Source organism: Neolamprologus multifasciatus, chromosome 15, assembly GCF_963576455.1.
Source record: "Neolamprologus multifasciatus chromosome 15, fNeoMul1.2, whole genome shotgun sequence".
Lineage (NCBI taxonomy): Eukaryota > Metazoa > Chordata > Actinopteri > Cichliformes > Cichlidae > Neolamprologus > Neolamprologus multifasciatus.
In genome coordinates, this window is record NC_140453.1 from 20,472,222 (window position 1) to 20,499,031 (window position 26,810).

Genomic DNA, 26,810 nt, shown 5'->3' on the forward strand with positions numbered 1-26,810 from the left:
GTGAGGATTTGGGTTTATTTTGCATTACCTTGCAGTCACTCAGTTCACCATAGACTTCACAAATGTGAGGCGGAACTTTCATTTGGGAACTATTTTCAAACCAAGACTAGACATGGAGAAAATATGTTAATATAGAAATTATGATGCATTTTATGCAATTATTCTTTTAATGCCGTGTCAATTTTTGGGCCTTTGTGTGGCTTGGACAGTGCAGAGAGTAGACAGGAAAGTAGTAAGAATGAGGGTGAATGACATGCAGGAATAGGTCTGGAGCTTGATCATACCCAGGTCAGAGCAGCAAGCAGTACTTTACCTGTTTGAACATCCTTCAGTATAATGGTCAGCTGCTCAACCAACTAAGCAATATCAGCACCTGTCATTCCCCCCTTTTAAAATATCCCTTCTGCCAAGTAGCCATCTGACCACCTGATAGCAATTTTGGTAGGTAAAAAATGGCTAATGATAGGTCAGTAATTCTTTGTCTCAGTGCCATGACTCTAAGATGACATTGGAGATGCACTGAACTGATTTTTCCTTATAATTTTCACTTTTAGATTTAGTACAAAAAAGAAAAGAAAACTTAACTGAGGATATTTGTGTCTTTTTCCTTAGAAAGCAGATTCTTTTTCATTGCTTACATGCTCCAAATTGGGCTTCAAAGTACCCCTCGCATGGGGGTCCATGCTTTGGGACTGATTTAATTTGTAGAAAATTTGTATGCAGACAGGGTAATAGTTTGTTTTGGAAAGCAAGCTTGCGGTGTACTCTAAAATCAAGCCAATTCAATCATTGCTCTACATAAACTGTAGGTCACAACATTTGTTTGAAAAGTCAAACGACATTTCTATTTCTTTTTCCTTTTTTGTAAATCGACGGCTGGTTTGGAAATGTTAGACTAGACTGCATATTTCATTTATAAGCAGACAATACAGTGGGGCAAAAAAGTATTTAGTCAGCCACCGATTGTGCAAGTTCCCCCACTTAAAATGATGACAGAGGTCAGTAATTTGCACCAGAGGTACACTTCAACTGTGAGAGACAGAATGTGAAAAAAAAATCCATGAATTCACATGGTAGGATTTGTAAAGAATTTATTCGTAAATCAGGGTGGAAAATAAGTATTTGGTCACCTCAAACAAGGAAAATCCCTGGCTCTCACAGACCTGTAACGTCTTCTGTAAGAAGCTTTTCTGTCCCCCACTCGTTACCTGTATGAATGGCACCTGTTTGACCTCATCATCTGTATAAAAGACACCTGTCCACAGCCTCAACCAGTCAGACTCCAAACTCCGCCATGGCCAAGACCAAAGAGCTTTCGAAGGACACCAGGAAAGAATTGTAGACCTGCACCAGACTGGGAAGAGTGAATCTACAATAGGCAAGCAGCTTGGTGTGAAAAATCAACTGTGGGAGCAATCATCAGAAAATGGAAGACATACAAGACCACTGATAATCTCCCTCGATCTGGGGCTCCACGCAAGATCTCATCCCGTGGGGTCAAAATGATCATGAGAACGGTGAGCAAAGATCCCAGAACCACACGGGGGGACCTGGTGAATGACCTGCAGAGAGCTGGGACCAAAGTAACAAAGGTCACCATCAGTAACACACTACAACGGCAGGGAATCAAATCCCGCAGTGCCAGACGTGTTCCGCTGCTGAAGCCAGTGCATGTCCAGGCCCGTCTGAAGTTTGCCAGAGAGCACATGGATGATACAGCAGAGGATTGGGAGAATGTCATGTGGTCAGATGAAACCAAAGTAGAACTTTTTGGTATAAACTCAACTCGTCGTGTTTGGAGGAAGAAGAATACTGAGTTGCATCCCAAGAACACCATACCTACTGTGAAGCATGGGGGTGGAAACATCATGCTATGGGGCTGTTTTTCTGCCAAGGGGACAGGACGACTGATCCGTGTTAAGGACAGAATGAATGGGGCCAAGTATCGTGAGATTTTGAGCCAAAACCTCCTTCCATCAGTGAGAACTTTGAAGATGAAACGAGGCTGGGTCTTCCAACATGACAATGATCCAAAACACACCGCCCGGGCAACAAAGGAGTGGCTCCGTAAGAAGCATTTGAAAGTCCTGGAGTGGCCTAGCCAGTCTCCAGACCTCAACCCCATAGAAAATCTGTGGCGGGAGTTGAAAGTCCGTGTTGCTCGGCGACAGCCCCAAAACATCACTGCTCTTGAGAAGATCTGCATGGAGGAATGGGCCAAAATACCAGCTACTGTGTGTGCAAACCTGGTAAAGACCTATAGTAAACGTTTGACCTCTGTTATTGCCAACAAAGGTTATGTTACAAAGTATTGAGTTGTATTTTTGTTACTGACCAAATACTTATTTTCCACCCTGATTTACGAATAAATTCTTTACAAATCCTACCATGTGAATTCATGGATTTATTTTTCACATTCTGTCTCTCACAGTTGAAGTGTACCTCTGGTGCAGATTACTGACCTCTGTCATCATTTTAAGTGGGGGAACTTGCACAATCGGTGGCTGACTAAATACTTTTTTGCCCCACTGTATATGGAATGGAAAATACTAAATTCCCATTATGCAGAAGAATATAGGAAGCCAGGGTAGTTTGTGCTATTTACTTGAACATCAAGACGATGCCTCCCAATTTTTTATTAATTCATTTTTATGTGTAATTATAAAGATATGAGACAATATTGCCCCTTTTCATCTAATCTCACTATGGTAGCAAATCCTTCCTGGATCCAGATCTGATTGAGGATTGTCTTCAGATGTTGTGCCAGCACCCACCTCTGCAATAATTTTATGCAAATCTTTAAATACATTTTTCAGTAATCTTACTAACAAACAAACAAACTGAGCCAGGGAATTTCCTGCATAGGTTTCTTTTCTGTGAATTAAATGAAGCAAAATAACAGAAAAATTCATATTGTTTTTCCCAGTGGCACAACAAAGGCACCTTTGCTTTATGTATCTACTTAAAATAAGCCATCATCAGTCCTTCTTTTGATTGCATGGTCAGATCAAAAAGCTTTTGAGCATGGCACCTCCAGTTTATTTTGCTTTGCAATTACTTTCTCTACCATATAACTGTGCAATATGGAAAGCACCTTGAGTATTCAATATATTTATTTTTCTCAAATCCACTGAGAATAACTTGAGTTACTTCTGTCACAATATTTGACTCTACTCTATTTTATTAATGATATTTAACTAATAATAAGTAATGAGAGAATCTGTTTGTTTGTTAATTGAATTATGAGAAACCAAATCCTAAGCCTGCCCTCATGTGGAAACCACATGGGGAAATAAAAAATCTCCTCAGCTTGAAGCCTTTTCAGAGAAGCAGCTGCTCAGTTGAACCTGCTGGTTACGTGACTGTAGTGAACCTGCACACTCAATTTTCCACCGGCACGTTTGCATCCTGATTTGCTATGATTCACTTGACACACATGAAAGAACATATAAGTCACTGGCTGCTCTATATGCCTTGCTGAAGCTGTATACATTCTCTGGTCATGTCCTATATTTGAGAGGGTGGGCCTCAGCAACAGTGACTGAGCATGGGTTGTACCAACATGATGCAGTAAAGAGGGGTGGCCATGCTGCATGCATGAGCAGTGTCGTGAGCTTATTTTACAGATAATTATTTAAAGATGTTAAGCTATTAGCCTTTTACTATAACCTTTTCACATCTGTTTATGGCATTACTGAAGATCCAGTCATATTTAATTCTGATCAAATCTCTGGTCAGGTCGATTACTATCAGGCTCAAGATGGAAACCTTGACATGTGAATCTGAGGGAATCTTTCTGTGCTTTTTTTCTTTCTTTCTTTTTTGTCGCTGTTTTATCCAAAAGATAAAGGTTCTTTGAAGGAGCCAAAATAATAAAATGGGACCTGGTGAAAGGTTGTGTCTACATTAGAAAGATAAATAATGGGTCTGTATTGAGGCTAAATGTCATTTAGGTCCTCCTTATCTCCTTGTTTTCCACACTCTTCAAGCCCTGCTCTGTAGCTGGTGGTCTCTTCCTTACTCCCCCTTCTCCAAGCCATACATTACGGCTGCTGAGCACATGCATGCCTGCGCATGTGTGTTCGCGCGCGCACGTGTGTACATGCAGCTCTGCGGAAGCAGAGGGAAGCTTTGAAGGATCTTTGAAGGAGAAGAGACAAACTTAAAGATACTGAGACGGCTGAAATGGGGAGGCAGTGGACTGTGTTTCTCAAAGGTCTGAGTCTGTTGCGTTGCTGCTGCTGCTTTTTCTTCTTTCTCTTTGGCGACTGAAGGCTCTCACCATACAGCACATACGGAGAGGGAGGTGAGGGCAAAAGGTGCAGGACCTGGTCTACAGGTTTGTGGGTTAGAGTGTGAGTTTTCCTCTCTCTCCTTTTTTTTTATGTTATTTTTTGTTTGGTCCCTACTTTCTGTTTACTTTGAGGCTGATATGTGTGAAAGTGTGTTTGAGGATATGCTCCCGCTGCAGCTGTAACTAATTATGATTGTTTCAGTCACATGCAGCACAGCTTGGATGCTATAAGAAGTGCAAACTGTGAAAGCTGTCATCCGCTGTGAGTTATACTCATTCAAAAGGGGCAGTTAAGGGTAGTAATATAGCAGACTGTTTAATCTGCTGTGTTTAGTTTTTTTTCTTTCCTTTTTTCAAAAAAGGAGAGAAGACAACGATATGTGAATCCTGCTGCACAAATTCCATAATTGTATAAATGTATGTGGAGTGGAGAAAATAGAAGGTTAAAGGAGAGCACTTGAATTTCTCATCACGGACCTGACCGTTTCATCGTAGGGCCACATTAGCGAGAGGATTCATATTTTAACCACTAACTTGAACTGTGTTAGCTTTCATAGTGTGACTGCCTGTTAATGTAGGGCTGGGTTGTGGACTCCAAACTAACTTTTTCACACCAGCTGGCACTAGAGTGCCTAACTTTTGACTTAAACGTATCAGAGTATATGAATAAGTGCACTTAACTTTTTGTCATTTCATTTCAGTGATTGGAAAATGGTGTATGCAGTAGAAGCACGGAGTGTTGTGACAGTTTTGAAACTGAGTCCGCAAATATGACTGAAGGGGGTTCAGGTAGCGAGTATCATAATTGTGGAGTTTTTGTTTGAACTTTGAATTTTATTTAAAGGGTTGGATTAAGGCATGAATGGATTAAGGTATTAGTCAAAGTGTGGTTTTGTTGTATATCATGTGTCACTTCTCACAGTATTTGTTGTAGTATGCAGACTCTCATGCGGCTTAAAGGGTCGGAGTGTAGTACGGGATGTTGTTTGTAGCTCCAATTTAAAGATTCCCCCAAAACTTTCATATGAAGCACCAAAACTGCAGTTCCACTAATGGCCACTTGAGTCTGGTTCCAAAAATGAGCCATGTTCAATTATGCCATTTTACATTATAAAGCTACAGAAAATTAAAAATAAACATTTAAAATGAACAGAAACAGTTTTGGCCTCAGTAAATAGCTTAGCCCTCCTTAATACAAAAGTGTGGGTTGTTTTATAATAGTACTTGGGGGTAACAGTTGGCACTGTTCTGGCACAGGCAGCTGTAGCTGATAGGTGTCTGCTTGGGGTCATATTTGTTAATTGTAGTAATTGAATTTTATGGGCCCACTGTGCTTGTGCTGGAGATTTTTGGAGTAAATTCTAATTCTTAACACTAATTAGGAGGTACCTATGCTGGGGTGTAGCTGTTGTAACATCTATGGGTGCAGCACTTGCTCATAGCTTAAAACTCCCTCATTTCATCCAAGTACTGTAACTTCTGGCTCCAAAAAGCCTATGCAACTAGGGCCAAAACACCCTTAAAAGTTCACAATGTGAACTCCAAAGTCTGGGTGACCATATCCATCTTTTATATACAGTCTACACTTGCATTCAGATCATTGGCAGATGCTCCAGTCTGCATTTCAGATGGTAATCGGGCAGCCAGGGACAAAGAAGCCGCTCGTCTTTTAGAGTCAAGTTTCACCAGGATCCTGAAACGCCTCCAGACACTTATTAAGGCAGATATAAACAGTCATATTTAATTTATTTTTTTACGCTAAAAGTTTGCCATCTTTGCTGTAAAAGCTTTTTTTTTTCTCGCAGGAAATAACAATTCTTACACTCTGTTGCTTGAGTGTCACATCCTCTCCTTATACAGCAAATATGCAGAACATAGACAACTGTGTAAAGCGCTCTGATGTGAGATTTACCCGAGCACAAACAAAGCGGTTTTATCTGCCTTGACTGGTTGTCCACAGACAAACCTTGCTTAAAGACAGCCATGTGGGTGCGAAGAATGAAAACTTTGTGCTGAAGGTCTTTCGTTTGCTTTAAATCCTTTGTAGTCATGCTTAATAACGAATATTTGCAATATTTCGCAGGGATGGTAGTCGATGGATTCTTTTGTTTGTTTATATAAGCGTGTTGGTGAGTGAAGTGTGAAAAGTGTGAAAATTCACACTTAACTGGGTGTAAATTGCGTAAAAACTGGATATTGATATTTTTCCCTAGGTAGAGCACTTACATCCTCATAACAGGGGGATTTTATTTTATTTTTTTAAACCTTTAAAATTGGTTGCTGAACTTCAGAACATTTGAAATGGCCATGGCCTCATCTGAGGATACATGTCCTGTTCAGCTTGTTTAGTTATTACAGTACCATGTTGGTGTCCCACGTTTTTCCTCTGTTTGAAGACCATTTCCCAGCCCCTTCCTCCTTTGTTATTTTCTCACAGGGGTCTCCAAATGCTAGGGGTCTTACTAAATTTTGATGCTCAAACTTTATTATCAGTAAATGTTACGCTCAGACCCCTTACTTTTGTTTCCATTGATCAGCAGAACCCAGAATCGGACTGAAGGGGCATATGAGTCACTTGAAATAATTAGCTCTCTATCGAAGATGCTCTTGTTGCTTCACCGCGTCAGCTCTTTCGGCTGAGAAGACGCAGTCAGAAACGAGCCCTACAAGCACACCAAGACTGTAATGGAGAATCGACTCGTATGTGTTACTGTTTGACACATAGTTTGGTAACGATAGACATTAGCGTTTAATTTTTTTTTACCAGTTACTTATAACTTAATAACCCACCAGCATCACCTCTTTCCAAGTACAGTAATGTATGCAAGAGGGAGTACAGGGGTGGTGCACAAAATAAGCTTAGTGACTTTACATTGCAGTGGCCTTCTTACATTTGAAGCATTCTCAAATATGCTTCTGGTATCACTTCCTTTTGTGTTCAGGACCACTTTTCAACCAGGGTTTGACATGTGCATGGCATCATTCACGTCAAGCTACGCTGTTAGGTTTTTAGACGTGTTTGTGTAGGTTGAAAAGCCCTCTTCATAGGCTCTGTCCAGCCAAACACTTACAAACAGGTTAATCTTGAGGATTAACGTTAACTTTACTGGTGCTTTAGTCTGAAACTAAAGGAACAAAGGCAGCTTGTAGCCTCAAACAAAGAGAATAAAGCAGTGTTGCCCTGGTCGGATGCCCATCCATCTCTGCAACGCTTCAGGCCTGTCGTTCCACACTGGTGCCCACTGGTTTGGCCATTATTAGATTGCTGGAACTGTGTACACATTGTAAGTGACTTAAATGTATATAAGTGCAATACCTGCCCTTAGTCTCAGTGGAGCACCTGAATGAGATAAAGAGCTGAACCAACCAGTTGGCACAGACTTGTGACTGCAATTTCTTTTGCTTGCTGGTTAGCAGCAATTAAACGTTCAAACTAGGACTGAAATGACGCTGTTCTCTGACAGATAAACAAAAAATACATACAAAATTGGTTAAAAATAACTGACCGATATACTCAGGCCTGCAAATCTGGTTGTGCCTAGCCAATGGGCTTCACAAACTCCTTTTGAATCATTCTGAGAAAAAGTATAAGTGGTTGTTTTCATGGTACAAAACAGAAAGCATAAAGCGTCCTCTTGTCGTAGACTGATAAATTAAACCTATCTATAAGGCGAGTGAGTACAGGGCGTTCGGCAGATGCATTTGGTGTTGCTTGCTTGGTACATTATCAGACATAATCACTGCACCTGGTGTTCTCTTTCTGACCGTGAACTGTAAATTTGTAGATGCGTTCCTAGAAACGTACCGGCTTTACCTGAGCTTGTTAACCATCATAAATGATGAGTGTTATGATGGGAAGGTCACTCTGAAAAGATGGATCCTCTTTCTCTTACACTTAACATTACAGGTGAAACAGTCCATCAGTCTGTAAGTGCAAACGTTAATTTTCAAGGTTAAGTTACAAAAGATAAATAAATTAAAAAAAACATACATTTAAAATTAGTCAATATTTGATGCCTTTGGAGGCACGTTGATATCAAACTAAATATTATTACTCTTTTATCTGACAAATGAAATTAGTACCGCTGGCATTTTTATGAACATATACCAAGTTAAGGGTTGACTAAAGCATTAACATTTTTTTTTTTTTTAGATATTTGGTAGGCAAAAAAAGATGTTGGCTACGTAAAAATGTCTTTTTAACTCTTATTTTTATTCCTAGAATCCAGTCGGGCCATTAATATCACCTGATGTGTCTCAGGGCTCGCAAAATTTCAAAATCCCTGGTAGCCCTTCGGGCAGGGACTCTTCAGTTTTTGGTTGCCCAAAATAAATTTAAGTAGCCCGAATAAAAAAGAGCAATTTTTTGATTGATGTTTTGTTTCCGTTACAATATTATACATTAAAGTATAATATTGTAACGGAAACAAAACATTAATCAAAAAATAGTTGAAACACAAATTACAACATTGTATAAAAATTACAATCATCAACTCAAATACTTGGTTCTAATTGAACAGAAATTTCTATGAACTTGTAAGAACTGTAGAACATGAATCAGTCTGTGTCAGATCCTGAATTTGAAATTTCCACTGAAGTCACGGGTAAGAGGCAAGTGGAACCAAGATCTAGGCCATTTGCTTTTTGAAGTTTGCAAAGACTGCTAAATTTTGCCAGTGGTAGTTTACTCTTTGCAACATAGTACGCTGTTCTAAACAGATTTTTCAGGTTTATCTTTAGTATGTTATTTGCAATTGGTGTTTGTTCCGGAAAAGATATTGCAGACTGAGCAGTAATGCATTTCCTGCATTTCTCATGGGTTCTAATGGGGGCCTTTCTTAAAATTATTGGTCCCAGTAAGAAAGGCGCTTGTCGACTCAGAAATCGAGGGAAAACCAACAACACACCCGGCAGAACATTATGTTATTTACACGGGTGCACATAAGTGGTCCGCATGTGCGCATTCGCTGTCAAAATAAAAGACGCGCACCAGATAAGAAGTTGCAATGCGAGTTTGCGTCTATATAAAAGGCACTGTTTTTGTCCACTAGAGTGGGATTTTCACGGCACATTCTGCACCACATCTCTGTGCGTTCTTCATTTGTTTGAAGCCAGCTCACCTCCTGCAACCACTTTTCCGAGAATACGCGCTTCTTTTGTGGTTTGGACTCCTGACATTTCTTTGGAGGTGGAGGAACACCAAAGTAATTGCTTAAAGGAGCTTGCTTCTTCAACATCTTTAAGAGTTCTAAACAAATGTCTGTCCTCCTCCAGAAAATCCTATGTACGCAAACACGCGTTGCAACTTCTTATCTTGTGCGCGTTTTTTATTTTGACAGCGAATGCGCACCTGCGGACCACTTATGTGCAGCCCTGGTTATTTAGCTCGTCATATTGCAGCCACAGAAATTCTTTTGTCCATGAAACCATAAAGCTGCACTTTCTTTTTGCCTTATAGTCTGATTTGTCATAACTTTAACGTCTTGTGGTAAGCTTTTCTTTGGCTGTCACTTCTTCACCCTGACCTGTCTTATTTGGCTCAGCAGAACTAAAATATATATCCTGCTGCTTTTACACACGCACTCACATAACGCTCAGCGATTCTCTGCGCGATCAACCTCTCACATGTTTAAGCTTGCTGCGGGAGATTTCACTTGTCATGTTTGCATAGTAAGCTAACGATTGATAAGATGATGTCAGAGGAATTGGTGTGCAATTAATTGTCACTCACCAATCAGTGCTGTCGCTCTCTATACACAGTTCGCGCGATTGCAAAGTGAAAGCAAAAAACAAGCGCAAATTCACGCGATTTCAATATGTCACATATTGACAGTGGCTCACCGATGCCAATGACATAATTACCCAGCTACATTTCCGAAAGAATGCAAAAGCATTGACATATATTTTTCCTTCCTATGATAGCCCGACGGGCAGGGCAGAGATAGAGTTTGGTAGCCCGACTGGAAAAATCGCTAGCCCCGGGACGTCGGGCTAGCGATTTTGCGAGACCTGTGTCTGTTATAGGTGTTTTTTCCTTAAAATATAGCCAGAATTAACACATTTGCAACATAAAAAAGAATAAATTATATATCATACTTGCAGCTCAGGCTCTTATATTAAATACATACTAATCTCTGACTCTGAAACTGGGCTGAATTGTGTTTTTATTGGGTGCTAATGTGCTGCAGTGCTCTCATTTCTCACTGTTGTGGATGGATGTTTTTTAAGTGCTGTGGGTTAGCACTACAAGGAAGGCGGAGGCAGAGCGGGGTGATTTGAGGTGAAATGTAAACAGTGCTAGTCAGGAAGGATTAGCATCCCGTGAGCAGCATGGACTTGCAGCGGCACCCAATACTTGTGACAATGGCAGCCTGTTTTTCAGTGGGCTAAAGAGGTTGTGTGTATGTGTACAGATTTTTCTTTCAGTCACAACGCTTGAATGTAAATTTTAAAGAAAAAGAAGTTTCCCATAAGTAGTTGAAAGGCTTTTATTCATGTTTATGTCTCACCTTCCTTTTAGAAATCCCGAGGCGCCGCTGTAGCTTACCTGGTCACTCTACACATCCTCTTCCCGCTTTCCTGTCTACTCTGAACTGTCCTATGAATACAGGCTACAGAAATTGAAAAGATTTCCGTTGTTTGTAAGCAGTCAGCAATCTCTGTACAAAAATTATCATATCAATTGCATTTGCATATTACAGTGTATTTCTTGTAGTACTTGTGAGATGCTATGTAATAGTAGGTAAACTATGAATGGGAAAAGCCAGATGTCGCTTGGACGTCCACTAGATGATGAAATATAGCATAATGTTGCAGTTAAACTACTTATTTGTATTTAATTGATATTCAACACTAGTTAACTTGTTTCTGAGAGCTTATAGTGCCAGTGGGAAACTTATTGAAACTGCAGAACTTATTGTGAGAAATGGCTGCACATTGGCTGTAAAAACTCCAGTACAGAAAGTGGCTGCCAGCTCAAGGACTTTAACATGCAAAGAAGATGTACGACTCAATGTGCTACACATTTCAGCAGTATTTAAATTAGTTTGATTGCTCACAAATTGGAATAATTGTTGCTAAATTTGTCACCTGGAAGAACTCTCAGTCAGTCATAGACTCTCATTATTGTTTACTGGTTGGTCCACACTGTTGTAAATAATAATTCAAGACTACAATATGTAGGGCAGGGTGTCCGGATCATTTGGAAGAGTAAAGGATGAAAGTGACATGTAACTCATTTGTCAACCTCATACATGGCTTATCAGTTGAAACATGTAGGTTAGCCTAATATTAGCCACTCAGCATTAATAGTGAATTAAAATGTTCTCAGCACAAAATACTCTTCTTGGACTGTATTCAGAGGTTGGTAGAAAACTGCAGGTGAAGGTGATTTTAAAAAAGGACTGGTCAGGACAAATATTAAAGAAGATGCACCTGTGTAAAAGGGGTAAACTTGTGTAATGACTGTGAGAAAAAATTACAATCGTGTAATTAAATTGCTGATCATGTTGATTGATGATGGTGTTGACAGAAATACACACAATCAGAGTGCCATGTGATTATTTGGATTATTACAGTAGTGTTTGATAGTGTTATTGACTTTTGTTTTAATTGGGAATTTGTTTTACAAGGAAAAACAAAACAGCAGAGTCGGTCTTGTCTGACCGAGGAGATTCAGTGTGGCCTTGGATTTTGTGCATGTGTGGTTAGCTCTGCCTGACAGTAGGAATTTAAAGAAATAGTTGTCCAAAGTCTTTACAAAATCTGTGGCTTTCCTGTGCTCTTTTATCTGCACTGGTTTGTGGGAATGGATCTAGAGGGGAAAAAGCTGTGGGATTTACATTAATGGCTGCTCTCATTTTGTTCCTGACACTTCTTTTTACCATGTGTTTCCCACCCCCGCAGGTCAGTTAAAGCTGAAAATGAGTGCAGTAGGGGAAAGCCCTCTGGACCCTGCCACGCCAGAGTTACGCAAGAGGAAGGGCTCGCCATGCGACACGTCAGGGCAAAGGTAAGACCGGCTGCATGCCTTTTTTTACAACACTGACAAACATTACACGGATAGAGCCGGAGATACTGTGAATCTTTATTGGTTCATGATCAGCCAAAAGATGAGTAATAAAAACAATTATCAACCTAGCTTTTTTATCAGTAAGGTTATAAACGTCTAAGCTCGTGAAATTATGTCGTAAAATACATGTAAGCAAATGATGTTTGCATTAAAATGTGTTAAACCATTAAATGAATTGCCAAAAACTGACTGATCAGTGAAATTCAACTGATGAGATCACAAGATAAAATCGAACTCATAATTTCGTCATTACTTTATTTTCATTATCACATCAGAAGTTACATTTATAGCAGACTACATGAAGCGTTGCAAAATATTGATACAGAAATGTTATCACATTGCTTTTACTTGAGCTGCAGTATTGATGAGGTGGCAGCAAAAAGGGTTTTTCCTACACAGAGGAATTTTGGCACCTGCACAAAGAGCTAGCAATTTTTTTTTTAATCAACTTTGTTAGCAGGGGCTTAATTTATAATCATAACTAAATGAGGGCGGGAATTTAATGCATTAATTGCGATTAATGAATTTTAAAAAAATAACGCGTTATAAAAACATTAATGCATTTAATTGCACTTTGAATTCCAAGCAAAGGGGAACTTTTGTCAATGCATGACTTCCTGGTATACCGATTACACTGATGCACACAGCTACAAAAATGGAAGAATCTGAAGAAAGTGCGTTGTTAGGACTCATTTAATTTAAATTTAATTTTAAAAGACTACCTAGCAGAAGTCTTGATAAAAGCGTGGTTTTGTGCAAACTGTTCAAAAAGGAGTTTGCATACCACCGCAGCACTTCAGCCATACAGTACCATCTAAATGCAAAACATGTTGCAGCGAGCACAGAAACTAAGAGCTGTTAGTGCTAGCAGTCCCAGTTTGACAATCCAAACTTGATGAAATGACTGGCTCAGGACCAAAATTACTAAGTCAGCATCGGACAAACTTACAGATTGTCTCGCAAAATGGATTGCTCTGGACTGTAGACCACTAGCAGTGGTAGAAGATAGGGGTTTAGAAAATGTGCTACAGATTTAGATGAGGAAACCCTGTGTAACAGGGCCCTGAGTTTTTACAGAGCAGAATCCACCATCAGGGAGGCAGACTGCCCGCTGCAGTAGTGGTCCAGTCGAGCAGGGACCGACCCACAGCTGTCTGTCCTGGCCTGCAAGTATTTGATTAGTCCGGCCACGTCTGTCTCATGTGAGAGACTGTTGCAGACTTGCAGGTCACATAGTAACAAAAAATAGAGCTGCCTTGAGCTCTGAAATGTGAACAGGCTAGTTTGTCTAAGTAACTGCCTGAAAGAGACGGACTGTAAGTAAGAATGGAGTTATTGTGAGTCCAATGGGTTTATTTTTGCACTAAAATGTTTGATGATCACACCGTTTTAGCCTAATGTACAAAATAATGTTGGCTAAGATTACTCAGAGTTTAAAGGTGAAGCTGTTCAAATAACCTTTTATGTTTCTGCCTAATGTTTATAGAAGAAAAACTGCACTTTATTTTGAAATTTTTATTATTATTTAAAGACAATACCATTTAAAAAATGTACTAAAAGTACTTAAAATAGCACTTTATTTCTAAGTCTGCCCAATTTTGGCCAGGGATATAATTTTTGTTTCTCTGTTTTGCATTTAAATGCAGTTTTCCCCCCCATAAATCAGGTAACGCAATCATTGCCTTGGCTGTACATGGCGAGCATGCTTACTGATGACTTGTTTTTGCTCAGTTTTGGTCAGCTGGGCTGTCACTGTGGGATTAGACAACTCCAGATGAGAGAAATATAACGTTTTACTCAAGGCAAAATAGTGTTTTATTCTGCTTTGCTTTGATTATATCATGTCGTAGACATGAAATGTTCTGTGTTTTTTTTGTAGTGTGCTTTAAAAGAAAGTGTATTTTTGTGTCTGCAGCACATATGTTGTCCAGACTCATCAGTGAGGATATGTGACTATAGTCAGGAAATAGAGCTTTTAGACAAGTACTAACTGTTGTATTATAACCCGACCAACCTTTACTAATGCAAAGCTATTTTTAATGTGTAACTGTAACCAAGTAAAGTATTTTTAATTATTAAGATATTAAAAATAATACAAATCATGGCTGAAAATATGATGTCAGCAGCAAAATGATTTGCTTCACAATCAGTCTCTCTAACTTTTAATGTGGAGGTTAGAGGTTTCTTGCTTTTTAAAAGTATAACATATTCATTTTGTAAACATGAACACCAAATTGGTACATGTGATGAAAAAACATGTTACGGGACATACAAATAGTTTGGTGAAATTTGTGTTCAAAGCATGAAGAAGGATTTCATGAACTAACTTAGTTTTTGGAGGCAGTTTGCTAGGGATGAATGTCTGTTCCCCAACCAAGTGGTTACTGGAGATACCACTTTTTTATGTCCGATACCGATATCATAAATTTGGATATTTGCCAATACCGATATGAATCCGATATAGTTCATTTTATAATCAACAAAACTATTTGTTTATTTTAGTATCTTGCTAAAGTTCATACTCAGGTTTTAAAAAAACAAACACTAAAACTATTCTGTTATACCTGTATGCAAAAAATACACTGCACCCAAAATATTTCATAGTTCAGCAATACTGATCAATCTAATTTACAATTTAATTAATTAATTAATACAATTTAATTTACCTACACCATCCAACCTATTCTGGTATTCTAAACAGTACTTAGCAGAAATATTAAACAACCTTACTAATAGGGTTGCAAACTCCCAGCAAAAACAAAAGGAAACCACCCCCCACCCTCCGCCTGATAATGCTTAATCGGCGCAATCTACTTTAATTTAATGCACGTGTAAAACAAATGCACAGAAATCAATTATTTTTCTACATATTTAAATACATTCAACATCTTTCTTCAACAGAATTACATACTGCACAAATGGTTACCAAAGGAAAAAGTACTGTAGCTTACCAGGGTATATATTAGAGTTAATATATAAATGGTAAATAGCCTGTATTTGTATAGCGCTTTTACTAGTCCCGCCTAGGGACCCCAAAGCGCTTTACACATCCAGTCATCCACACATTCACACACTGGTGAAGGCAAGCTACAGTTGTAGCCACAGCTGCCCTGGGGCAGACTGACAGAAGCGAGGCTGCCATATCGCGCCATCGGCCCTTCTGGCCAACACCAGTAGGCAGTGGGTGAAGTGTCTTGCCCAAGGACACAACGACCGAGACTGTCCGAGCTCGAACCGGCAACCTTCCGATTACAAGGCGAACTCCCAACTCTTGAGCCACAATCGCCCTATAGTTCCTATATACAATAATGGATTTCTATACATTTTACATCAGATGAAGACTTTGGTTGTAAGATTCAGATAATTATTTATTAAAAGCCAGACATGACAATTAGAAAGAAAAGTATTTCTTTGTGCCCCCCTTTCCCTATTAATACCCTACCTGGCCCCTCTAGAAAAACTTTGCTAGATCCGCCCCTGCACAGTTACCAGCTGTCAGCTACATAGAAAAGGATCCTGGTGTAGAAAGTAATACATTCTAACAACAGCTTATCAAGCTTAAACATGCTGCTGTTGTTTATCTGCTGGTTTCTTCTTTCTGGTGCAAAGTGAGCGATAAACAAACAAGAGAGACGGGAGTTGTGACAGAAAAGCCGATCAGCTGATCATTGATCAGCTTCATGATTGAAGTAGCAACAGGAAGGGAGGGGGAGAGAAGAAGAGGCAGTCACTGCATATATTAGTTGTTAAGCTTGATGTGTGAATGCTTTACAAACATTCAGAGATGAACTTACACACTTGCTTTCCTTCTCTGGGATAACTTTCTCGGAGATGAAATGCCGGTTTCGTAGCGAGGCTCCATCTGCTCAACCAGACCACCGACAGGTCTCGCACGCCACACCCACTCTATCACGTGACGCATGCTGCTCCGACGTGCTAAGGTTATGAGCTGAGTTATGCCATGTCGCATGTTTTGTTAAATGATTTTGTGATATTTAATGGATCGGATTACATTTTTTATTTCTCTTCGATATCCGATCCAGTAATTTAGGTCAGTATCGGACCGATGCGTAATATCGGATCGGTCCATCTCTAATTCGTAGTAATCAGTGAAATTTGTATTGCAGACAACTTGGTGTGGTCCACCAAACTCCAGTAACCAGAGCAATCTGTTAGCAACCAAAGCGAGCACAAGAAGGTTTTCGGTGCAGCGCTATGTTTGCGACCAGTTTCACCTAGCAACATCGAAGTGGTTGAGGAACCCACATTTGTCACTAACAACTGGAGGTTGCCAGGGGATCACCAACCGGTCTCTAGGCCAGTGTGATCGCGGTGTCAGTGATTAAACATCGGCAACAAAAAGTGAAATAACATCCCACAGACAGCCTGTCAAGTACTGACTTCCCTGTGCCAAATATTTTGTTGTTTTAATTTCTTTATCACAATTTTTATTTATTTGTTAATGATATTAAAGTGATTTATGTCTATATACTCCCGAAGGAAAAACGAATCACTATAAAGATATAAATGTAAAAAACAATATACATGTATATTTGTATATGTATATACCAAGATACCAAGTTATATACCAAACATTTTTGCTACTCCAAACAAAGTAAATTTGAACAAAAAGCCCTAATTAAATAGAAGTAATTAGAAACCTGAGATAAAGTTTAAAGTATAGATTCGACTTTAGGTCAGTAAAAGTTTAAGTGGGGCGTGTAGGAGTGAAAGTTCTCAATGTACTGTATGTGTAAATCTATAAGGCCGATAGGTGATGTAACAGCCCAGCTAGCATTTCTCCAGCAGCTACACTCATCCACTGACCTGCTCATTTCACACAGCAGCGTCCTCCCCCTCCTCACCCTTCCCTTGGTCACCACGCCTGTGTTTTCTGGCTGGCCAATGCACTGACCTACTTTTGCTGTTGTCGTTTCACATACGCACAGTCACATATACACTCTTCTTGCTGCCACATACCTTGCTGTTTCTCGTCCATTAGAAATGAAATCACTGGAACTCAAGAATAAATTTAAACACCAGGCTGCGCAAAAGGTTAAAAGAGAAGAATCTTAATTTATTTATTTTCTTTTGATTTTTGTCCAATTTCAATATTATAGAAAAATGCCACAGGTGGATAAAAAGCCAATGCAGGAAAAAAGAGGATCATGAATTTACTTTCACAGTTTAACCTATAACCATTTACTTAAATTTAACTGGCTGTTGTTTTAAAAAAAAACAATCTTTTTTTCTAAGTAAGCAGGGTTAAAAAGTATAAATAAATCAATTTGATTGCAAAAAAGCAACACCATGGTATAATGGATTACAAATAGGGCTGGGTATCGTCACTGATTTCTAGAATCGATTCAATTCCGATTCACAAGGTCCTGAATTGATTCGATCCACGATTCGATTTAATTAGATTTGAATCTGGGAAATTTTGACAGTCAGAAATATTATAATTCAGATCAGTACATTTACATATTTTTGTATCTATAAAAAGGAAGCTGACACACGCAAGACTTTATCAAGGTGTGAACATCACAGCAGATGCCTTTGTGTCAAAGTAGCTGAGGATAAAACACAGAAAAACATGAAGGTGATTTTCCTGTTCTGGGATTTTATAAAAATATTTTGCAGTACATCAAAAACTAAAGAAAACCATCAATTTATGAACGTTACCTCTGAAGTTACAGCGGTTTTATTAGAGACACGGCGTTTTGCATTTTGCATAATTTTAAAAAGTTTAAATTTGTTCAGTATTGAACGGCAGAAATTAGGTTTTCTTTTCGGAAGTAAGTAAAAGGAAAAAAAAACAGCAGCCGACAGCGCTGTAAACAACGGTAGACTTGTGCGTAACAAGCAAGCGAATAATGCAGAAAACAGATTTTTAGACGGGAAACTGTTCTTGAAGTACAGAGGGAGAGAGAGGGCTGTGCATCGTGGTCAAAGCAAAACACTCAAAGTCAGAGTGAATACATGACGATGTTTATGTGAAGCGTAGTTTGGATCTTCTTTTGCTGCTGGTTCGGTCAATATTGTTTGGAGAGACATCAAACTAACAGCTTTAGAATCAGCGCATAAAGGGCGTGAACACAAAGCGCGGACCCGCCGACAGATCAGAATCAGAATCTGTCGGCTTTCAGCCCCGACCGTCAGCTGAGAAAGGCGACATCTAACTGATTCTGATCCGCGGGTGTGTTTAAGTCTTTGTGCAGAATCCGTGTTCCTGCTCTCATTTACTGTCTTAGCTGTTTGGTGGTTGTTGAAATTTTTTGAGGTTTAACCTGAGATTCTGGCATTTCGGGCAAAATAAATTTATATTAAAAAATCGATTCAGAATTTTAATGAATTGATTTTACGTTATCCAAGCCAGAATCGATTTTAATCGATAAATCGATTATAAAATCCCACCTCTAATTACAAATATATTAACACTGTGAAACCAAAGGTCAGAGCTGAAAGCATGATTCAGATTCAATTTAAGCTAATTTTATTTTAATCTGCATTAATTGAAAATTACAAAAATGTCAAATGTCGTATTTACAAGGGCTTAAATAGCAACAGCATTTTTTTTAACAGAGGGAGGAAAAACATTAAAAATATAATAATCACAAGGTCTAAAATCACCTGAATGTAGATGTATGTATTGATGTATATGTTTCTTTGGCATCAACAGCAATAAAGCAGAGGTACAAGATGCTTTACAAAATGTACAAAATAGTTTAAATAGCAACGTTCAAATAACTTGTGTAACACTTTCTATCCTAACTCTTTCATACAACTATATCACAAACAAAAAATAAACAAAACTTAGTCTACTTTATTTATTCAATTTAAATATATCACCAGCCTTCCAACACTTGGCCATATTGATTAGTTCAGGACAATGTACTTCAAGTACAGTGTAATTTAAATGTAACTTTTGCCGAGCAGAAACAGTGATTTGATTAATTTTTAACATGTTAGATTCAAGGATGTCAGGTTTTGCTGCTTTTCTTTCTCACTTCAAAGTAAATGTCACGGCTTTCATGGTTAAAAATGTCAAAATCAAAACAAATATAGTTTCATTAGTGCTAGAGAATCAGTTTAAAACCAGATAAGTACTGAAAAATCACCCAGAAAAGTAGTACTGATTTAAAAACAGCTGTTTTAATGTGAACTTCACTTTGAGTCTTCGTCGGGTCTGTTTCTGCAGTGCGGAGAAGCGGAGACGGGAGCTGGAGTGCCGCTACATCGAGGAGCTGGCGGAGCTGTTGTCATCCAACATGGGCGACATTGCCAGTCTCAGCGTTAAGCCCGAAAAGTGCCACATCCTCAAGAGCACTGTGGACCAAATCCAGCAGATCAAACGGCGTGAGCAGGGTGAGGAAACACGTTTTCTGTACTGTGTCTCCACAATTTCTGTCAAATATTATGCTCTTTAATTTTCTTTATAAAAAATTAATAAGATATTATATTAATATATTTTCTGCGTAACTATAATGTAAACAAAAAATTCATAAAACATTTTATGTAAATGCTTAAACAAGGTTTGCAGGAGTAAACCAGGGTATGCAAAAAATAAACCTCCACATCTGTAAGATTTGTCACCTCAAGTTTTCAGTTAAAACATAAATTCTTATCCTATCTCGACAGATGTGGGGAGGAAAGCCTTGGCTGCCTTTGTGAGGCCACTCATTGACATCGGTGCATTCCTAAGACTTGGAATCAAAATATCTGATAAACTTTCACCTTCTCCCTGACCTGAACCGGTTTTGTAACCTTAACTGTAAAACCAAGCTTTTACCCTCAAACAGGGATTTAAAAGCTTGTCAAAGGAGTTTAGAAAATGTAACCACTCTGGTGGTCTAAAGCTGAACTTTTTTCAAATAATATGATATATTGTTTTGTCTTTGGTTTCCAGTAGTCTGTCTGCTCTGTGCAGCACACATGTAGAGTGCTCTTTATTTCAAAACAGTAACCGTATGATAATAAATTGTAGCCGTACAAAATAACCTTTTTCATTCCATCCATGAACATGTGCTACACTTGTTAGAATAACACGGTACAACTGTGATATTTACCTCAGTGTTTATTGTGCTATGAATATCGCTGAGACTCAAAATGGGCTTTTTGGCAGGCACCAAATATGTCTGTTGGCATTAAAACCCCCTTTTTTTTTATAGCATAGCAAACGTCGTGTATGGGTTTTTAATAGCGCTGTCAGCGTTAATCTTGTTAAAATTACTTTAACGCCATAACCACCTTAACGCGGCAAATCTCCGTTAGCGAGTTACCGCGGATTGCCCCGTGCGTGGTTCTGCACGGCGTCAGTGTGTTAACATGTTGACGCCATGCAGAATCACTCATTATGACGTTATGGCCTTAATTATTTAAACGCGATTAACACTGACAACACTAGTTTTTAAAAATAGGCTTTACACTTTTTAAAAAAAACAAAAAACAACTGTATTGCAAAATATTTAATGCCCCTTTGGTCCAAACCCCCCCCCCCCCCCCCCCCAGCCCTCCTTTCTCCAGATGATGAGGTGCAGAAGAGCGACATCTCCTCCAGTAGCCAGGGACTGGTGGAGAAAGAGGCGTTGGGGCCCATGCTGCTAGAGGTAAAACAATACATAGAAAATCCTGGTTTGTGTGCCTAACATGTTGTTTACTCCTAACTAATACACACGTTCAGAAAATCTGGTTTAGTTTTCCCTCTCTCTGTTCTTCCCGTTAAGGCGCTTGATGGGTTTTTCTTCGTTGTCAACCGGGAGGGGCGCATCGTCTTTGTTTCTGAGAACGTGACGAGTTACCTTGGATACACCCAGGAGGAGCTCATGGCCTCCAGCGTCTACAGCATCCTCCACGTGGGAGACCACAACGAGTTTGTTCGTAATCTGCTGCCTAAAAGCCTCGGTGAGTGAGCAGAATCGATTTTAAATGCAGCGTCTGCGTTTGCAGCCAGCGACTGCAGTGTTTTTGAGGGATATTTAATAATCACTTTTTCAGCATTTTTAAATTTCACCATTTCCATGCCAATGAAACCCATTAAGGAGGCAATAAAACTCACTGTTAAAAAAGCTGAAGAATCTCTACACAGCACTCAAATCCAAATGATTAAGTTGGTTTATTAAAAGAAGATTTTGTAGCTAAGGCAAATTTAAAGAGCTGTGAGGAGAGGTAGGAGGATGAACTGTGTAAATTTTAAATGAACAGAGTTTTAGTGCTTCTCACAAAGCTGCAAATTATGTTAAGGGAGGAAAGTGTGTAGAGGCGGCACATGCGTGGGTGAAGAGTATTGAAACATAGACTTTCTATTCTGTGACAGTGTATTTTTTTCTTTTGTGTGTGTGTGTGTGTTTAGCTCCAACCTTGAAGAGATTAGAATGGAAACGTAGGGGCCACATGAGGGGGATTTAAGGACAAAAGATAACAGAGTGCACTAGGCAACAAGGTTGAATTGTTGTATTTTCCATTGGTCTTGTAATTCGGCACCAGGCACTCCAGTGCTTCTTTTTCTACTCAGAAACAGATTTTAAAGAAAAATAAACTCACAGAGACACTTAGCAGATGGATTTTTACCATCTTAGGTTGGTTGTCAACATTTAGCTTATTCTTAAATCCTTTAGTGCTTCTTCTTTGTGTTGCTTAACAAAGATTTGCAGCCCTTTGTAAATTAATATAAATTTTGATATTGTATTTAAAATTATTGTTATTTACTAAATGGACACAGAACAGTAAAACTGAAGGAGAGAAGAACAGATTCAAACTGAGTTTTTCTTCTTTGACAGTATATTTTAGCTGTTGGCTCTTCCTTTCAGTTGTCTGTTGATACCGCTGATTTAGCGCCGCAGCAGAAAACAATTGCGTGTATGAAAGAATCAGTTAAGTAGACATAAAGTAAGAGGCTAAAACTAGTTAAAAGGAGCACAAAATTATTGATTTATCTTTGATTAGGCAGCAGAACAAAATGCTTTTGTGCTTTTTAAATGTTTGCAAAGTTACAAAAATTGCATCAAAGCAGTTATCCTCTCCCACAAACACTGGCCCTGAATTGGCTGCACCTTGTTTCCTTTCTGTAACTTATCTACCTCACTGTGTATCAAATGTAACAGCTAGTTTGGGATTCAAACAGATAATCAGTTTATTTAAAGCTGTGAAAAGATTTGTGCTCTTCCAGCTTCATTGGTTTGTGGTTTTAAACTCATGAAGAACTCATGAACAAAAAAGTATTTAGTCAGCCACCGATTGTGCAAGTTCCCCCACTTAAAATGATGGCAGAGGTCAGTAATTTGCACCAGAGGTACACTTCAACTGTGAGAGACAGAATGTGAAAAAAAAATCCATGAATTCACATGGTAGGATTTGTAAAGAATTTATTCGTAAATCAGGGTGGAAAATAAGTATTTGGTCAATAACACAAATACAACTCAATACTTTGTAACATAACCTTTGTTGGCAATAACAGAGGTCAAACGTTTACTATAGGTCTTTACCAGGTTTGCACACACAGTAGCTGGTATTTTGGCCCATTCCTCCATGCAGATCTTCTCAAGAGCAGTGATGTTTTGGGGCTGTCGCCGAGCAACACGGACTTTCAACTCCCGCCACAGATTTTCTATGGGGTTGAGGTCTGGAGACTGGCTAGGCCACTCCAGGACTTTCAAATGCTTCTTACGGAGCCACTCCTTTGTTGCCCGGGCGGTGTGTTTTGGATCATTGTCATGTTGGAAGACCCAGCCTCGTTTCATCTTCAAAGTTCTCACTGATGGAAGGAGGTTTTGGCTCAAAATCTCACGATACTTGGCCCCATTCATTCTGTCCTTAACACGGATCAGTCGTCCTGTCCCCTTGGCAGAAAAACAGCCCCATAGCATGATGTTTCCACCCCCATGCTTCACAGTAGGTATGGTGTTCTTGGGATGCAACTCAGTATTCTTCTTCCTCCAAACACGACGAGTTGAGTTTATACCAAAAAGTTCTACTTTGGTTTCATCTGACCACATGACATTCTCCCAATCCTCTGCTGTATCATCCATGTGCTCTCTGGCAAACTTCAGACGGGCCTGGACATGCACTGGCTTCAGCAGCGGAACACGTCTGGCACTGCGGGATTTGATTCCCTGCCGTTGTAGTGTGTTACTGATGGTGACCTTTGTTACTTTGGTCCCAGCTCTCTGCAGGTCATTCACCAGGTCCCCCCGTGTGGTTCTGGGATCTTTGCTCACCGTTCTCATGATCATTTTGACCCCACGGGATGAGATCTTGCGTGGAGCCCCAGATCGAGGGAGATTATCAGTGGTCTTGTATGTCTTCCATTTTCTGATGATTGCTCCCACAGTTGATTTTTTCACACCAAGCTGCTTGCCTATTGTAGATTCACTCTTCCCAGTCTGGTGCAGGTCTACAATTCTTTTCCTGGTGTCCTTCGAAAGCTCTTTGGTCTTGGCCATGGCGGAGTTTGGAGTCTGACTGGTTGAGGCTGTGGACAGGTGTCTTTTATACAGATGATGAGGTCAAACAGGTGCCATTCATACAGGTAACGAGTGGGGGACAGAAAAGCTTCTTACAGAAGACGTTACAGGTCTGTGAGAGCCAGGGATTTTCCTTGTTTGAGGTGACCAAATACTTATTTTCCACCCTGATTTACGAATAAATTCTTTACAAATCCTACCATGTGAATTCATGGATTTTTTTTTCACATTCTGTCTCTCACAGTTGAAGTGTACCTCTGGTGCAAATTACTGACCTCTGTCATCATTTTAAGTGGGGGAACTTGCACAATCGGTGGCTGACTAAATACTTTTTTGCCCCACTGTATGTTACTATGAAAGGCGAGTTTTTACCTTACGTAGTAATGGCATGCAGTACGCAAAAAAATAGAGCATTCCTTGTGCATTGAGAAAGCACATTAATAGTTGATAGTTAATTTTATTGCAGTTTCCATGCACTTCCAGCATCTGAGGAACTGAAAACCCAGTGGATTACACTGGGTTTTGATGCCAGTGCCTCTACAATGCTAGGAAAATCCTCAGTTTTAGCCTCAGTGCTACATTTGCTTTGAATTTTATCCATTTTATTTTGTGGGTTTTTTGGTTTGTTTATTTTGTTTTGTTTTTGTAGTTTGTTTTTCCCCTCACAGTCTAAAGGCATGCTTATTTGTCTGTTAACTGATTATAAAATTTCCCAGAAATGTGTGAAATATCTTTGCGGTGTCTTCATCCACTAACCCCCAATCAGTCGCCGCCTCTCCCCAAGTCTGGTTCTGCTGGAGGTTTCTTCCTGTTAAAAGGGAGTTTTTGAATGTGAAAGTGAGTGAGTGGTGTTTGGTTAGAGCTGTGATGAACTGGTGTTCCCCCTCTCACTGGGTGACTGCTGGTATAGACTAAGTTAAGCAGTTATGGAGTATATATTTATTAAACAAGTTAAAAAGTACTAGGCAAATGTTTTAACTTGATACTGTTTCACCAGATCCGCTGACATCTGTCCATTTGTGTCCACTAATTTGTGCCGAGATGTGCAGAGGCCAGCACAGCTCTGCTGTTCCATCTGTGCCTCAAAATTAGGGTTATAGCAGATTGATAGCCCTGCTTTAATTGAGTGCAACATTAAATTATGTCCCAACCCCCTGGTGCTGTATGAAGCTGCTGGGGTTAAGAGTCTTTCTGCACGAAAGCCTCAATAGCAAAATCTTCTTGTTTCACACAAGTGTGTCGGATACAAACCTCCATAGTTCTTAGTTATGAACCTGTAAACGAGGAAAATATGATGCTGATATTAAGATCAGACATTCTCATCTAAGCTGTTGTCTTTTTGTCCTTTCACCATAAATCTCATTAAAGGAGTGATATTTGTGTAAGAAAGAATGAATGCATAGATGCAAAAAGTATTTTCTTGTCTTTCAAATGTGTGCAGCAGATTTGTATTTGCAAATGCCCTATTGTCTAATTTTTAAAATGTGTGCAAAACGCATCAAAGCGTCCCAGTGTCAGCATTTATTTTGCTGCACTTTGTGCAAATCAGACGAGCATTTGCATCTCTAGTTTTAGTGCTAAATTAAAAAAGGATGGCATTCCTGAGGGTGATTTGTACCAGGTTTAGTAAAGAGATTTTATCATGAAGTGGTGGAAATGATGGGACTTATTTTCTTATTTTTATTTTCTCTTTCCTCATCAATATTTAACTTTCTCTTTGTTGTAGTAAATGGTGTCCCGTGGCCGCAAGAATCTGGGCGCAGGAACAGCCACGCCTTTAACTGTCGCATGCTGAAGAGGCCACCAGACGAGGTGGATTCGGAGAACCTGGAGGCCCGGCAGCAGTATGAGATCATGCAGTGTTTCACCGTGTCTCAGCTACGGACCATGCAGGAGGAGGGAGATGGTACATACGTACAACACAGCCATGAGCCATTTCCTACACTGAATCAGTAGATTGTAGTTTTTAAAGCCAATATCAATAGGCACTCATCAGAGTATAGCCTTACGATGATCACGGTTTGAACTGACTCAGTGTTAACAGCTGAATATAAATCTATTTAGGTATTGCACCAATGTGTGCATTCTGCACCATTCTTTGAAGAAAAAATATCTTGAACTTGCTCACCAGACTGGCTGGTATCAGTTTGCGTGTTTAGGAATTGTTATATAAGACAGCTGAACAAGGGTGTCAAATTCAGGGCCGCACAGAGGAATAAGAATCACTTTCTTCTTCACATATGCCTACAAGTATTACCAAGCCTGTTTTACAGGCCTGAACATGACAGCTCAATAGCCATATAGGAAGTCTGGCTGGCTTCAGATTTGCCCCAGGTGGGATTTTGCTTTGACTTTGGCTCATGTGATATAGAACATACAGCAGCGGGCCTGCTATTATTACATGTAACATCCTAATATCCTCCTGCTGTTCCCATGACTTTCCACGATCCTTGCCTTTAGCCTCGGCTGAGGTTTTACTGTTCTTGTCAGCACAGAGTTGTGGCTCTCACCACATTGTTCACCCATGACACAGTTCTTTGAGCATTTTGTATTTCCTTCTTAGCACATCTGTGTTTATCTGAAACGGCCTTTAAACTTGGAACTTATTACTAGGGGTGGGTTTTTATAATCGATTTATCGATTAAAATCGATTCTGGCTTGGATAACGTAAAATCCATTCATTAAAATCCTGAATCAATTTTTTAATATAAATTTATTTTGCCCGAAATGCCAGAATCTCAGGTGAAAGATCACAAAATTTCAACAACCACCAAACAGCTAAGACAGTAAATGAGAGCAGGAACACGGATTCTGCACAAAGACTTAAACACAAAGCGCGGACCCGCGGATCAGAATCAGTGAGATGTTGCCTTTCTCACCTGACCGCGCGGACACGGTCAGGGCTGAAAGCCGACAGCTCGCTGATTCTGATCTGTCGGCGGGTCCGCGCTTTGTGTTCATGCCCTTTATGCGCTGATTCTAAAGC

The 26,810-nt window shown here is 39.5% G+C and overlaps 1 protein-coding gene across 5 annotated transcripts in view; it reads left to right on the forward strand.

Annotated features, from left to right (window-relative positions):
- Positions 1-26,810, forward strand: part of ncoa1 (nuclear receptor coactivator 1) — a 101,777-nt gene that overhangs the window by 36,818 nt on the left and 38,149 nt on the right. For all 5 annotated transcript variants that reach the window (XM_085133280.1, XM_085133282.1, XM_085133279.1 and 2 more), the window contains 5 exons: positions 12,200-12,305; positions 19,564-19,730; positions 20,874-20,971; positions 21,089-21,266; positions 25,551-25,730. In XM_085133280.1, the coding sequence (XP_084989406.1) occupies positions 12,217-12,305; positions 19,564-19,730; positions 20,874-20,971; positions 21,089-21,266; positions 25,551-25,730 (712 nt within the window). In that variant the 5' untranslated portion in view covers positions 12,200-12,216. The remainder of the gene's footprint in view (positions 1-12,199; positions 12,306-19,563; positions 19,731-20,873; positions 20,972-21,088; positions 21,267-25,550; positions 25,731-26,810) is intronic.